Raw genomic sequence first — 15,872 nt, 5'->3', positions numbered from 1 at the left:
CATTGTGGTAGAATTATAATTAATTTATGAAACATCTCATAATAGGGACGAAGTAAGAAATATTTACAGTAAAAATATAAAAAAGTGAGACATTGCTACTGCGTACCTTTAGTTTTTGGCTACTAAGCTATTACTTTGTAAGCTATAGCATATGATCTTTACAAGCAAAGAGATATTTTGTAAAGCGGGTTTACTAGCAAGCAGTACATCTTGATGCTAACAGCTAAGTATATTAAACAACATAAAATATTCCAGCTCTAACTGAAAAAAGTGAAACTGTAATTCTTTTTCTTTGATTACATATATATATATATATATATATATATATATATATATATATATATATATATATATACACATATGTATGTGTATATATGTATATATGTGTGTATAATTAGAGTTATTAGCTTCATCATTCTCACTCTCCAGTTCTGCTTTTAAATGATCAGATTCTTAAAATTGCACAAAAACAAATTTTTCATTTTTAGTGGCCTCAGCTGCATCTTTTCCAGAGCTGCTATCATCAAAACCCTCTGATATCAAAGAAAATGTTTCTCTACACTTAAACCATTTTAAACAGACATACACTTCATTGGTTCTGTATTTATTCATGGTAACAGTGAGACCAACGTGCCATCATGAGGCCAAAGTGAAAACACAACCCCGCTATCACTTGCATTTAACACACCGTGAAAAAACAACCTTACTCCTATATACCTCGGGTCACTAGCGACACTTTAGACTTTATGGAGAAAAACATTAGAAAAACCATGTCATTTTTTACATTTTGACACCAGAACATTGTTAAAGACAAATAGTTTGAGGAATACCAGGGAGGTGAAGACTTAACTGAAAAAAATAATAAATAAGACAGGGTAGAATATAGTCCTGGGTTGCTAATGACCCTAGGTATTCATCAAGAGTTAAAGAAGATTTGGTGATATAGGATGTCTTTCCCCTGTCCAAATCTATGTATATGACAAAATAAAAGGCTAGGGGCTTTATTACCGTGCTTGCACATGGTGTGAAACGCAGTGGTGCACCAATGAACTGGTATTATCCTGTACTATCCACTGATGTTATTTCCTGGACTGAGTCGGTTTGGTATCTTGGTGACTCGCCATGTAGCTTGGTGGGATTAATGCCAGACAGGAGCATAAAGATTGTTTGATTCTGTAACAGTTAGTAGGTATTCTATACTAAAGGCCTTTCCTTTACTCTGGTGAGTCTCTCTACAGCCATCTGAAGGCAGGGGAGTGGCCATCAGGAGAACCAGGACTTTTACCAGTGGGGCATGACACGACTGGGCGGGTTGCTCAACGTGGAAGAAATAAAACATCAGACAGACACAGAGAAAGAAAGAGAGAGGGAGAGAGTGAGAAAGAGGGGGAGAGAGAGAGAGAGGGAGAGAGGGAGAGAGAGGGAGAACTTACATAGGGAATTGAACTGAATTGAACTGAATTGAACTGAATTGAATTGAATTGAGAGAGAGAGAGAGAGATGTGACTGTGTGCTGGTGATCAGCCCAGTACTGAGGTTCTGTGTGGCCACTATCTCCCTCACATCTGTCTCCCTCCCCAGCTAACTACGGTTGGTCCGGTCCTGTTTATGTATTGGTATCTTTATCATGGTTTTAAACACTGAGGCAATAGACAACTGTTGCTTACTCACACCTACAGACCTACAGGACTTTATTACAGAAAGATCCAATGAAGGAAGAAAAGCTTTGAATTTGAATTCCAATCTCACTCTCTCTGTAGCTATTAACTTGTAGTTACAGAGAGGAAAGTGAAAATAGTTATATAATGTAATACAATGCAAACTGAACATAAGTAAATAGTATCTACCTCATTTCTTAATGTTAAGTTTTTGTTGATACCTGTTAGTGTGTGGACTCGTTTATATGGTCATTTATCAGACTGTAGCTACTTTGTTGTAGTAGCTGTGGAGTGTAATATTAAAAAGGTGTTTCTTCACTTTTTCTTCATAAACTACATTAATCATATCATCACAGAATCTGTAATTGAACTGTGTGAATAACAATTATACCATAACATTACAAAATGATAAAATATAATTAATGTGCAGGTGTTTCTATTTTGTGCATTGTTCTACAAATCATCATAGTTAATTTATGCTCTGTTTACTACATGATTCTTATAAAGTGTGACACAGTCAGTCACAGTAATGGTGAGTCTCCAGATGGGTTTTGGTGCCCAGGCCCATTTTTAGTCCCACTTATAGATTTTCAATATGAAGATGAAGCAGGCATTTCATTATCAGATTGTTACCAATAATTTTTCCAATGTAAAACAGGCAAAAATAGACTGAAATAAACATTAAAAATCATTTGAGAAATAAAGAAATACAATATGAAGAAACTTGTCTGCATTTCACTGTACATATGGCACTAAGGTAGTGGAAAATATGATGATCTTTGGCTCCTGTCCAAAGTTAATTCAAATGTGATTTCAACTTAAAAGGGACATCGTCTGGCAGTATATTGGAGCTGCTGTATTCATATTTGTACGTCCCAGGCAACAATAAGTTTCCTCTGAGAAAATTATCCATAGGATTCAAACCGTCAGTTCCAATGACTGGGAAAGCCCTGTGTTTAAAGGAGATGACGGCAGTGAATGTGAATGACCATGACTGTCACAAACTCTAATACATCCTCTTATAATGTATGTAATGTAGTCTCTCTGACCCCTCCCCATTTACAAGTACGGTGCAGGTTCACCAGGGCAGCGAAAATAGCGAAAGTGCGCTTGGCATGCCTCTGACGCACTGGGCAGGTCACATTTAATTGTGCTCTGTGTGCCCCACTGCGTTCATGATAATAGAGCCCCTAGAAGAAGACACTTTTTCGTCAAAACATGGAGGCCAGGGTCTGCCTGTTATTTCTGGGCAGCCAAGGTCAGTACTGTGGTTACATGGATTAGTTACAATCAGGGAATGGGATGGTTCCAGGTAGAGAAGAGCTCAACCCCAGGGATATCTGTTCTAACTCTTATGATGTTGGAAAAATTCCTTTGAGATTTTGGTCCACATTGATATGATTGCATCACATAATTTCTACAGATTTGTCTGCTGCACGTTTGTGCAGCCAATCGCTGTTCTACTAAATCCCAAAAGTTTGAAAGGTTACCCAAAGGTTACCAGATTCAGATGTGGTGACTGGGGAGGCCACTGAAGTACACATTGTCATGTTCATGAAACCAGTTTGAGATGACTTGCTTTGTGACATGGTTAATTATCATACTAGAAGTGGCCATTAGAAGGTGGTAAATTGTGACCATAAAGGGATAGACATGGTCAGCAACAATACTCAGATCTGCTGTGGCATTCAAACCATGAATTATTGGTATTAAGGGGCCCAAAGATTGCCAAGAAAACATTCCGCATACCATTACACCAGCACCACCATCCTGGACTGTTGACTATAGGGCAGGTTGGGTCCATGGATTTCATGCTATTGAAACCAAATTCTGACCCTACCATCTGTGTACCTCAGCAAAATCCAGATTCATCAGACCAGGCAACATTTTTTTCTGTCTCCAACCGTCCAGTTTTGGTAAGACTGTGCCCATTTCTTTTCTTTGCTGACAAGAGTGTAACCCAACATGGTCTTATGCTGTTGTAGCCCATCCTCCTCAATGTTAGATGTGTTCTGCATTCTGAGATGCTTTTCTGCTCACCACAGTTATAAAGAGCGGTTATCTGAGTTACTGTGGCCTTTCTGTTAGCACCAACCAGTCTGGCCATTCTCCTCCGACCTCTCTCATCAACAAGGTGTTTCTGTCAACAGAACTGCCGCTAATGGGACGTTTTTTTGTTTTTCACAAAATACTGAGTAAATTCTAGAGACCGTTGTGCATCAAAATCCCAGGAGATCAGCAGTTTCAGAAATATTCAAACCAGCCCATCTGGCACCAACAATCATGCTACGGTCAAAGTCACTATGATCACATTTTTCTCCATTCTGATGTTTGATATGAACATAAACTGAAGCTCCGGATGTGTATCTGGAGGATTTTATGCATTGCACTGCTAACGCATGATTGGCTGATTGGATAATTGCATGAATAAACAGGTACACGGGTGTTCCTAATAAAGTGCTCAGCAATTAGAGCAATTGCTATAAAACTCTTAACTTAAACCAAATACAGTAAGATTAACTGTCACAAATATTAATCTAGCATTGTGCCTTAAAATTTTAGGTTTTTTTTGTTTAAAAAAAGAAGCCTGTGTCAAACATTTTATTAAATTAAATTACTTCATGTTCATCAACCTGGTTTTTTCTAGACATACCCCTTGAAAACTGACAAGAAAGGCAAAAACCATGTTTGTCAGACTACAAACTACTGAGTAACCTGTTCAGAAAGAAATTTTTGCAGAGCAGCTGCATTCAGTACAGCGTTCTGATTGTAAAATCAATTTGGAGAACACAGTCAGGGCAAAGGTAACATTCACAAAGAACTGCTCTTTATTGAAAGGAAAAATATAGACACAGAGCTTCAAATTGATCTGTGTTCTGTGAATAATATGGCTGATATGCTGATAGCTGCCCTATTAGGACATCTCATATATTTTTATAGACTTTATTCTATATTTGCAGTGAAGTATACATACTGTATATGATGCATTTAGTCATTTCATATAGTTCTAAAATGGCTTTACATATACTGGCTAAGTTACAAAATACACACACACACACACACACACACACACACACACACACACATTATATATGTATCTATATATATTTATATATTTATATATATAGATACATATATATGTATATATACATATATATGCTCCTCTTTGTACTGCTTTTAGCAGTTTAATTTACAGGATTATTATGTATAACTTTTCAACAGGTTATCCAAAGAGCACAGACTGTATTGAAAAGTAACACAACAGTTTGTTGTTAACTAAATGATAAATATGTTGACGATAACACAGCAGTTTACTGTAGTGATGAAGATGGGTGATGGAAATACACTTTAACATGTGAAGGTGTTATGGGTTTGGTTACCAGCAGAGGATGACACACAATCTACCATGATCACACTTCACAATAAAAACATAGAAACATTAACAGATCAAGAAAGAATCTACATATACTGAAGAGGGCAGGATAAAGATAATGTACTGTATGTCCATCTTAACAGTGTTTTAGTCTTCATTGAAAGAAAACATTCTGTTCACATTACTGTATGCCCTGGGGCTATGGACATTTTGGAGGGGGAGGAGTAAAAAAATGTTATATGGAGATAATAATAATATATGATAAAACTATTAAATTAAAGAACATATGCAGGCCTATATGCATTGTTATTTCAATGCATATACACAATTCCCAGGTGAGAACTGCAACGAAAGCAACCAATAAATTCCAGTCAGGCACTTTGAAGCCTGTGCATACAGCTAATAATTACAGGTCTATGGACCCCACAGTGGGAGCAATATTAAGCTACATAAATCAAATAGCCTGCCACTTGTTATAGAATTAACAACAGAATAAAGCAGCAGAAAAAGTGAAGATGTGTAAACAACATAGACTCCAGAGTGTGCAACCCAGCAAACACAGACAACACGCTAAGTTGCTAGGCAACACAGTAGTTATGCTCTCCTCTGTACAGTGAGATACAACAATTAGTCATTTGTTGCACTCACCTGTCTGAATGTTATTCTGTGAGTCTTGTGTACCGTGAAGTCCTCCACAGTCTTCTCTAAATCGAACTTCTCTGCTAGTTCATTCTCAATGCAAAATATAATCAGTCCACTCAGCCTCTCTCGTCTTCCTGCATTTCTCATGCAGTACATGAGGAATGCATTTGATGATACCTTGCCAGCTGTTCAGCGTGGTGGTGGAAATATTCTGCTTTGGGTTTGTGTGGCAGCCAGTGGCACAGGAAACACTGCAGAGATAGAGGGGAGAATGGATTCCAAAAAATATCAGCAAATTCTGAATGCAAATGTCCTGTAGTCAGTCAAGAACGTGAAAGTGAAAAGAAGCTGGTTTCAACAGCACAATGATCCAAAGCAGACCTCAAAACCCACCATGAAGTACTTCAAGAAACACCACCTGAAGCTCTTGGAACAGCCCCCACAGTCCCCTGACCCGAACATCACTGAAAATCTGTGGGTAGATCTTAAACATGCTATGTGTGCAGGACAGCCTAAAATATCTCAGAACTTGAAGTGATCTGCAGGAAGAGCAGCTGAACAGAAAGACTCTCAGCTAATACAAAAATTGTATTAATATTTGGAGAAAGCCTTGTCTGTCCTCTGCAGAAGTTGGATTTACTTCTTACATTTCTAAAAAAATGTAATATATCATTTGCCCAGGGGTCGCCAAACCTTTGCATACAACTGTAGCATAGGGTTAAACATAATTACAAGAATTCACTTACCTGATCTATTGTATTTCCATTGGGCCAGCAGCCCTGGAGCAATGGAAGGGAGTGACTGTTGCCCTCTTTGTGCTTGTGCTGTTAATCTTGATCAACAATCAGGAGGATCAATAGATGAGATATCAGGGTACCAGCCATTAGCACATTTTACATTCATAAATAATCATGCTTCATTAAATTAAGCACACAGCTCTGGTTAAAAACTCAAATATAATCAGTCCATTAGCAAGTCAAATCAAACACTAGATGTTATCTAATCCAATAATCCAGCCAGTTAGTCAATCACATATGAAGCATTTAGTCAAAGGAAAACCTTGCACCCAGCATCACTTATTTTATGGTCTATTAGTGGGTCAAAAGTTGAATTGTGTTTTTATCTCCATACACTTGCTTTTAAATGGAGAGCAACAGGCTCACAGTCCTTATTTGGATATTTCCTACATTTTAGCAAAAGTAGGAAATCACCAACCAGGAGGCAAACTACAGCAAGGTGGGTAACCAAATAAAGATATTCTTTCATCATAATATAACTCCTGGAATGTGTTAGAAATCCTATATTAACAGAAGGACTATACAAGTTTCATCAAAGATGAATATTTTACAGCATTGCTGAACATTTTCAAAGTGCATTCTGTATAATTTTAGATTTAAGGATGTATTTTTTCAAGTATGTATGTTTTCATTTCATATTGTGAAATAGTATAGTTTAAGATTCTTGAAGCTTCCTTGAGTTGTGTAATCAATGACAGTAATCATCAAGTCTGCATTAATGTCAAATTAAAAGTAGACATGGTGTTCTCACAACTCAATACAAGACTCTAGTAATTAATATTTTCCAATGTCTGCTAGTTTGCCAGTCATTCAGTCAGTTGGTTGGCCAACCATCTACCCAACATTAGAAAAATATCTTGAACTATTGGGTGGATTGGAGCAAAATTTTGTACAGGTATTCATGGCTCCCAGACTTTGACTTTGGCGAAATTGATATGAATGTCATTTGTTTAGCAGCCACTTAGTCATTAACCAAAGTACTGGACAAATTAAATCTTTGACCTGATGATGGCACTTAATGAAAAGTCAGAGGATCATAAACTTCATCCTGAAGGGAACATGAGTGTCTGAACAAAATTTTATTGTAGTTGTTAAAGCCTTTCATTCAAAACCATAAATGGGGACTTCATGGAAGCTCCAAATGAGTCAGGAGATCACCAAAGTCATTAGAAATCATCATCTGGGAACCATGAATGTTTGCACAAATTTTTGTGCCAATCGATCAAGTAGATATTTCACTGGATAGGTGAAAACTTTGACCTGCTCATGGCGCTAGAAAAGTCTGGGGATTAGCAAAGTCAGTGGGATTCGTCCACTGGGGACCAAAAATGACTGTTCAAAATTTAATAGTAATCCAGCTATTAGTATAGCTATATGAAAAGTCTGGGAATCACCAAACATCATTACAATGAATCACCTGGCCACTATGGGTATCTGTACCAAATTTAATGGCAATCCACCCAACAGTTGTTGAGATATTTCACTAAAGTTAACCTCAGGATGGTGCTAGAGAAAATGTAAAGGAATCACCAGTGTCAGTAGGATTCACTGGGAACCATTAACTGACCAACAGTTGAGATATTTTAGTCTGGACCAAAGTGGTGGGCCAACTGACATTTCCATCCTTAGAGCCATGCCACTAATCTGTCTAAAAACGGCTGAAACAAAAAGACGTAATTGTTAGTTGTGAAGTAAAGTTGATGTGATTTGTGGTTAAAGGGATTAAAATCTGGGTGAAATTGGATAATTTTCCACATTTGGATAGTCATTTAACCAGCCAGTCCAGTTCCAAGGCAATATATTCACAGCCGTGATTAAATCATCAAAGGTGTGTTCATAATTACTTAATTTTATTATTAATACATTTCTATTCCTATAGTCCGCTGAGTGGTGTCACTCTTCTTTCTTTGGATTATCACAGGACGGCTGGAACTTTTCAATATCTTGAGAGTTCACTTCTCAGTCCTATTTCAAATGAGTGTGTACCATCTTCTCCACCTCCTCCATCTTCTCTGCTTCTTGCACCTGGATCATCTTGCAGTCTCTAATATCTTCCATCTCTACCATGTCATTTTTCTCTTGGCTCAACGTTGACCTGACCTCTGCTGTAGAGGTCTCTCCTCTTTGACTCTCACGTTGTTCAGTACCTGAAACAGAAACTTCTAATCCCTGACCAACTACTGGACTAATTCCCAATTTTTCAGATTCAACCACAAGTTCAGAAGTCTCTCCTTTCTGGTCTTTTATTGATGAAGAGGATTCTTCATCCTCCAAAACAGCAACAACAGAAAACTCTCTATTACTGTCAGGACTGGCTTTGACAATGGTCATGCTACTTATTCTGCTCCCTACAAGCAAGGAGGGGGACAATGGGCTTGAGGGTGATGAAGGCAAACTGCTCAATCTGTCTTTAGAAATCTGATCAGAGGGAGAGGAAAGGGCAGAACCTCTAAAACCTCCCTCAATTTGTGAAAGTTTAGCTGTTTTGAGGACCCCAACTCTCTTTATTTTTGTCTTTTCTTCTGTCTTGTGAATTCTGGCGACTTGTAGCTCTTGTTCCTTTAGAGATAATGGACTTGAAACCATATACCCTTTGGTCATAGATGTTACAGACATCCCACTGCCTGACTTCAAAGTCAGATGAGATGAACTTCCGAAGGATGGGTTTTCGTCGGCTGGAGAAGAAGAGGGAGTTTGCGATGAGGGCATGGTGTCAAGTTTGGAGTTAGCACTAACACCAGGTGAGGACGTTTGGGCTTGTAATGATCTAGCAATTTTTGATGGAATAGGAGATTGGCTAGACATTGTTTGGTCTGACCGGAGTTTTGGGGTACGTGTGACTGCCTGGGGTGAGGTAGGAGTTTTTAATGAAGAGAATGAAGATGGGGTCTTGATTGGGAATGAAGACAGAGGAGATGAGCCTAAACTTATTGAAACTAGGCTAGCACCACAACCTGCTTCCAGATCTGGGCTGGAGCTTGCGTCAGGGGTAGTTTGGATGACTGGAAAAACTGTGCTAGAAAAGGATTCAGACTGACCAGTAGGAATGACAGGAGTGAAACCTGGAATGGATCCTGGCATGAGGACAATTGGTGTAGAGGTCTGCATGGGCAAAGGATCATAAGCCTCCTCATCTTTTAACACTTTATCTGCAGTTTTTCCTTGTCTCTCCATTGTCGTAAATGTCTGCTTGGACAAAGTGGGAGACGGAATGAGAAGCAAGCTGGGGGCAGAGATTGCCGTACTCCCAGCTGAAGGTTTGATTGTAAGCTTCGTATGAGGTTCGTGACTGGGCCTAGGTTTAGAGCCATCCTCGGGAGCAGAGCTAGAGTCATGGGCCTGTTTCTTACTTTGGGAAGAAGCAGAATTAAAACAACCTGCAGTTTTAGGCTCATGTCGCGATAGAGAAGGGGTTTGATTCTTTGAGAGCTCGGTTTCAGGTTTGGAACCAGATTTAGTACCACGTTCAGGGGCAATCTCAGTGTTCTCTGCCTGCACCAGTTCCTCCAGCACTACAGGTTGCTGATGAATAGCCAACTTAACACCTTCGGTCTCCCTACTTGTCCCTTCCACTCCTTTTGTGCCAACAGGGTCACTGCTCCGCCTCAGCCCAAATATGGTCATGCTCTTCCTTCGTTTCCCCACATTTGGGGCAACCCCATTTGCACTCTCTGAGGAAGGTCGGACATCCTTGAACATGCTCCTCAGATTGTACCCGCCCTCTTTCTGCTCCTCGCTGTCATGAGACTGGTCCAGCTGGTCCCCTGAACTGGCCAATGGATTGGGACTTCCATGGAGCTTCTTATCAGTGTGCGTCACCCGAAACCTGAGGGGATAATGATACATGAAGGATGAAACATTTGTCAATTTTCCTGATTACTTTTACACTGGCCATACATCTTCTCTTTACATTTTGTTTTCTGACATTGCTTCTCTCTCCAAGCATCCATTATGAAGAAGTGGTTTAAACATGTACTATTACCTGCCAACAGAGAAGACAGTCTGTTCTCCAGGTCGTTGTTTGGATCGGGGGGTTCTACTTTGTCTGCGGCCTTTTTTAGATCGAACCTGAGCACAGAGGTGGCAGGAGTTGTGGTCGGTGCCTGAGTGGACGGTGTGGTGATGGGGAGGAACACCACCAATAGACTCCTTACGCAACCTGGACATCAACATCATTATTATTATTGTCATGAATATTATTCTTATTGAGGTGGTGTGTGTAGTCTAAAGCTGGAATTATGCTTCTCTGAGCTTCGACGAAATGAAAGTACACAGGTGTCATTCAGACAAGTTCATGTTTGTTTCTTTTATACTCGTATGATTGGGGATATCACATATGCATGTGTCCACTAGGAAGCAGTGTCATGTTAAGCAAACCCCAATCCAAAGAAAACACAGAATAAATCAGGAAACAGAAATCAATTTCATTCCAGTGACAGTGTAAACAAACCACTACATCTCTGAAACAAGCATGAAAGAATTTGGATTTTTCAACATACTGTAAATGGATGGGACGATGACAAGATGGACAACAATATTACGAGTCTTGAGGAGGAATTTCGTTTTCTTCTGCTCTGCAGGTACTCTGCTGAAATGTTGGCTATGTCCAAGTCTTTGAAAAGATGTGTGTGCGTTGGCGTTTCTGTGTAGCCTATAGTATGTATTGTGGAGTCAATTCCCCACTCTTGTACTCTGGATACTGCTGGTTGAGGCATAGCAATTGGGACTTAGAATCCTGTTAGAGAATCAGGCTTTAGAGAAGGTATGTCCTTTGTTTCTTGATTATTTTGATCTTGGTAGAGGCAGCAGGGATTGCATATGTGTGTGGTCTGCAACAGATCACAAACCAAAGGCACAAGTCAAATGGCTCATATTCCTTCCACATCCTTCTCCAGAGGAAGCGTAGCAAAGGTTGGTCAGCAGGAAGCCCGCAGACTTGGTGGAACATTCCCTTAAAATCGCCACTCAAGGCAACAGTGTGCTGCCAAACCAAAGGAGAACACAGAGTAGGGATGGACTGAGGGTTGGCCTTGGCAACAGCTGTTAATTCAGTGACTGCCCCTGGTGCTGAAAGAAACAGTTAAAGACTATCCTGTCTTTACCATTATGTTGCGCCATATGGTGTGGAGTGAAACACGATGCCTGTGTCTGGCTGGCCTCTTGCAAAGAAATCTTCGTACCTTGCCCATTCCAGTCTGTGGAGTTCAGCGTGGTAGGACTCCGCAAGCTTGGGGTCCTTAGCAAGGCTGCGTATACTAGGCGGCACGGCCTCCTTTGGTGTGTGGAAGTTGATGACAGGAGTACTGAGAAGCAAAGGTGTGGCATAGCCTTGCACCCCATCCACATTAACTCTGATGGTGGCGGTTTGCAGAAGGCTGTAGGCTTGTTGGTCTTGTATGGCCCAGGTGGTAACCTTCTCACTATGGGTAATTGTCGAGTTGCCATAGACGTTCCATAATCATGAGAAGGTCACTATGCTCTTTGGCCGTGGATAAGTGCAAACACTGTGGCTCAACTATGAGGGCTCTGAAAGGGACCTACGGTGGCCCTTTGCGTGTAGGCTGAAAGGACTTGAGGAGGTGAGGTACATCTGACCTTATCAGAAGTAAAGGCCGTACATGGTCCACTGGGGATAGAGGGAGCCCTATCAGGTGCTGGTACCTCTGCTGTAGGGCAAACTAACCATAAGGACAGCACTAGAGCTTTCCTGAACAGAGACATGAAGGACTGTGAGGTGCAGCTCTTTATAAACCTTACATGGATGCTTCAAATTACAGGTGTCTGCTGCATGACGGCAGCCACATCTCCATCACCTGTCACCCTCTTTAATCCATTTAACAATCTGGCTGGAGCTCAGTTTTTTAAACTCATCACAGAGTTAAGATAATAGGTTTTGTTGTCACAATGAGGACAGTAGGGTTGTGGCTTGGTGATGGCTTTACGATGAGTGGGGTGTTATGGTGCAGACTTTTCCTGAACCTTAAGGAGAACTGACCCAGTTCACTGACTTGTATGAGTCTAAATCTGGAACAGAGCAGCAGCCTGATTGGAAATTCTTTTTGCCTATCACTTAATTTGCAACCATGCAGCTACGTCAGGGAAGTCCTATCTGTACCTTTCTTTAGGATGCCATGGCTCAGCCCACAAAGCTGTCACAGAGGGCTGAAGGCATCTCCTCAGCAGACAGTCCACATGCAACCCACACATCAGCTCATAGCCATCCTTCAAGTGTCTTTAACAATCCAGCCAAGAACTGAACTGCCAAAGCAAAGGCATCAAAGGCACTGGCATCCCCTATTTTGAGGGATGGGTGCTTAAGATCGCACCCAGCTCAGACTGGACAAGCTGGGAGGCCATACTTCTCTTGAAGTGCCTGTAGAGCAGCGGTGTAGGGCTGTGGGTGGTACATATAGGCTTTGGCTAGTTGCAATGCGCTAGGGAGCTTCAGGTGGCTGAGCAACACCTGATACTTGTACTGCTCACTGAGGTGTCCATGACTGCTCAACAGGTTGTCTAATGTTATCTTGAGAAGGGCGAAATCACTCTCCCCTCCGCTCTCAAATACTAGCAAGGTAGGTCAGGGGATGCCAGAATCAGAGGCAATCAACAGTTCTGGTCCAAATGGTGGTAAGTAATGGTGATGGTAGTGCCTCCTCCTGAGGACGCTGAGCTTCCTTTCCCGGGGCCTGTAGCCACTGATATTCAAAATCAACCTGTGAATCCTCCTCTAATTGGTGACAAAGATTATCAAGCCCCCTTTTTTTACCCTCTCCTCCAGAATGGCAGTTTTTACAGGGGAGAGAGCCTGAGTAGGATACATACCAACAGAGAGTGACATACACAGCTTAGATTTGGAGTTGGAGCTGGCTACACTCTTACTGGTTGTTTTCCTGGAATTTCATTTTATGTTGGCTGTGAAGGCGATAAGAAGAGTAGAATGAACCAATAATGGTTAATAACCAACTTCATAGTCATCTAGGTGACAGGGCAAGCGTTGGTCTCTATGTGGCCTTTCCTGACTCTTTGACATTTCTGGAACTGCGCTTTCCATACTGGCTGACTAGTTATTCTCAATCTGGCTGAAAGGAGCAATTACCGTGTAGTCAATTCTCACACTTGTACTCCAAATGCTGTTGGTTGATGTGGTAGCAATATGGACTTAGATTCCTGTTAGAGAATAAGGCTCTAGAGAAAGGATTTCCTTTTTTTCTTGTTTATTTTGATCTTGGTAGAGGCAAGTGTGTGTGTGTGTGTGTGTGTGTGTGTGTGTGTGTGTGTGTGTGTGTGTGTGTGTGTGGTCTGCAACAGAGCACACTCCAAAGGCACAATTCAAATTTCTTACAGAAATCCGAATTACAGTTGTAGTAAATTCCAATGGGTGTCGAAATGCCCCGTGGCTGGGTATACTATATATGAATTTGAAACTGTGAACAACTAAGCAGAAAGAATCAGATTTAACTAACAATAAAATTAAATAAGTAACTCCAGGACAGTTTCGAGGATGTGCTCTGAAAATCACACTTTACACTATGACAATAACAAAAAGAAGCTGTTAATTAGCTGCTACAAAAAAAATCACAAAGAAAGGACTAAAGCTACATATCTTATAATTTGCGCTAATAATAAACATGAAACAAGCTTGGTCCTCACAGATTGTTCCTAAATGCAGCACGTGATTAATTGTCCCCTTAATTGCCTGTTTAGCTGCTCTCAAAAGTGCTGCTGTGGCCTGCAAGGCAGCGTCCCATATGGATGCAATTCACCGTTTTACCACAAGGTGTCACTTTTGATCTTTCCATCACTACAGTATTATGGTTACCCATAACACAGAGAAGGGTACAGTACATATCTCTGCAGAAGCAGAATTCCAGCTTAAGTTTCTGAATGTGTTACTTGTGTGTCATAAAGAACTTGTCATATTGATACACTGAAAACATATTTTTGGCAGTACTGCAAACAATAGCAGTAAGAAAATCCTTCATTTTAGTTGGTCAGACTATTTATTGTGGTGATGAAAATTCTAACTCAGTGATTAAAAATTGTAATTTTTGAGAATTCAAGTTGTTCACCCTTGGCCACCAACATGCAAAGTCTCCGAGTGCAGGTTTTATATAGATGATTATATCTAACTGTAGTCAGATATGAGAAGACATTTGGTTATATAGTATGACTGCTCAGTGGCATTCAAGCTAAAAGTAAAGAAAAAGTAATGACGAATTCAGAATTTGTAAAGTTCAAGACTGAAAATTAAAATGCTGATTCATTATGACATTAACGTAGGTTAACAGCTGTAAATGTGTCATACCATTAAAGGCTAAACTGGACGAGTTTACCTGGGGTCATGTCGCACACAGATATTGTGGTTTCCCAACATCTCATTGAAGGCTTCCATATTAGCTAGAGGGTACAAGAAGAACCCATATTAGAGTTGAGTACTTTTAGTTGGATTTGCTGATACATACTGATCTAATCCCTAAACCATAAAATTGCAGGACCCTGAATATGTTTGTCCTTTTTGTATTTTCTGGCATGAAAATGGACAAAGCAGCGAACAGTAAAATAGAAGATGAGAATACAGCTCTGGAAAAAATTAAGAGACCACTGCAAATTTTTCTGAAATCAGCATCTCTACATGTATAACAACCATTCAATATTAGTGTCTATTGAATTCCAAAACAAGGACACCTCATTCTACTTAATGCGGCACTGATTAGATGATCACCTGAACCAAATCTTATTTAACGAGGAAAAGGATAAAAACCACTGCTGTGGTCATCACTATCCTCTTGCAATATGACCAGCTGGATGGCAAAAACAGTGCTAGTAGTACCTCAAAAGTAATTGGAATCAAAAAAATAACTATTGACCATGCCAAAAGAAAAGTTTTGAGTGAAGAAAAGAAGGGTTCAATTCTGGCTTTACTGGGAGAGGGATACAGTGAGCGTCAGGTTGCTTCCATCCTTAAAATTTCTAAGATGGCGGTTCATAAGAACAAGGTCAAGCAGCAGACATTGGGGACAATAAAGCTCCAGACCGGCAGAGGGTGAAATGACTCTCCACTGACCCTGATGACTGTGAACTCATTTGAATATCACTCAGCAACGGTAGGATGACATCAAGTGAACCACAAAATGAATGGCAAATGGCAGCTGGGGTGAAGTGCACGGCGAGAACGGTTCGAAACAAGCTCCTAGGGGCAGGGCCCTTCATCAATGAGAACCAAAGAAGAGCCAGGCTGAAGTTTGCAAAAGACCATAAGGATTGGACCATAGAGGACTGGAGTAAGGTCATCTTCTCTGATGAGTCCAATTTTCAGCTTTGCCCAACACCTGGTCGTCTAATGGTTAGACGGAGACCTGGAAAGGCCGACAAGCCACAGTGTCTCTCACCTACTGTGAAATT

The 15,872-nt window shown here is 40.5% G+C and overlaps 1 protein-coding gene across 8 annotated transcripts in view; it reads right to left on the bottom strand.

Moving 5' to 3' along the window:
* Nucleotides 1-15,872, bottom strand: part of rell2 (RELT like 2) — a 31,249-nt gene that overhangs the window by 2,865 nt on the left and 12,512 nt on the right. For 3 of the 8 annotated variants that reach the window (XR_005706553.1, XR_005706549.1, XR_005706554.1), the window contains 4 exons: nt 14,804-14,867; nt 10,453-10,629; nt 6,067-10,296; nt 4,829-5,924 (listed from right to left, as the gene is read on the bottom strand). Coding sequence is in view for 1 of the 8 variants with exons in the window: in XM_040119469.1 (XP_039975403.1) it covers nt 8,436-10,296; nt 10,453-10,629; nt 14,804-14,867 (2,102 nt within the window). In the remaining 7 variants the exon portion in view is untranslated. Of the gene's footprint in view, nt 1-4,828; nt 10,297-10,452; nt 10,630-14,803; nt 14,868-15,872 lie in introns of those variants that run through there. The other 5 variants (XR_005706551.1, XR_005706555.1, XR_005706550.1 and 2 more) reach the window with 5 other exon arrangements.

Source organism: Xiphias gladius, chromosome 23 (genome assembly GCF_016859285.1).
Source record: "Xiphias gladius isolate SHS-SW01 ecotype Sanya breed wild chromosome 23, ASM1685928v1, whole genome shotgun sequence".
NCBI classification, from domain to species: Eukaryota; Metazoa; Chordata; class Actinopteri; order Istiophoriformes; family Xiphiidae; genus Xiphias; species Xiphias gladius.
Note: the sequence above shows the minus strand (reverse complement) of the source record. Positions and strands in the feature narration are given on the sequence as shown.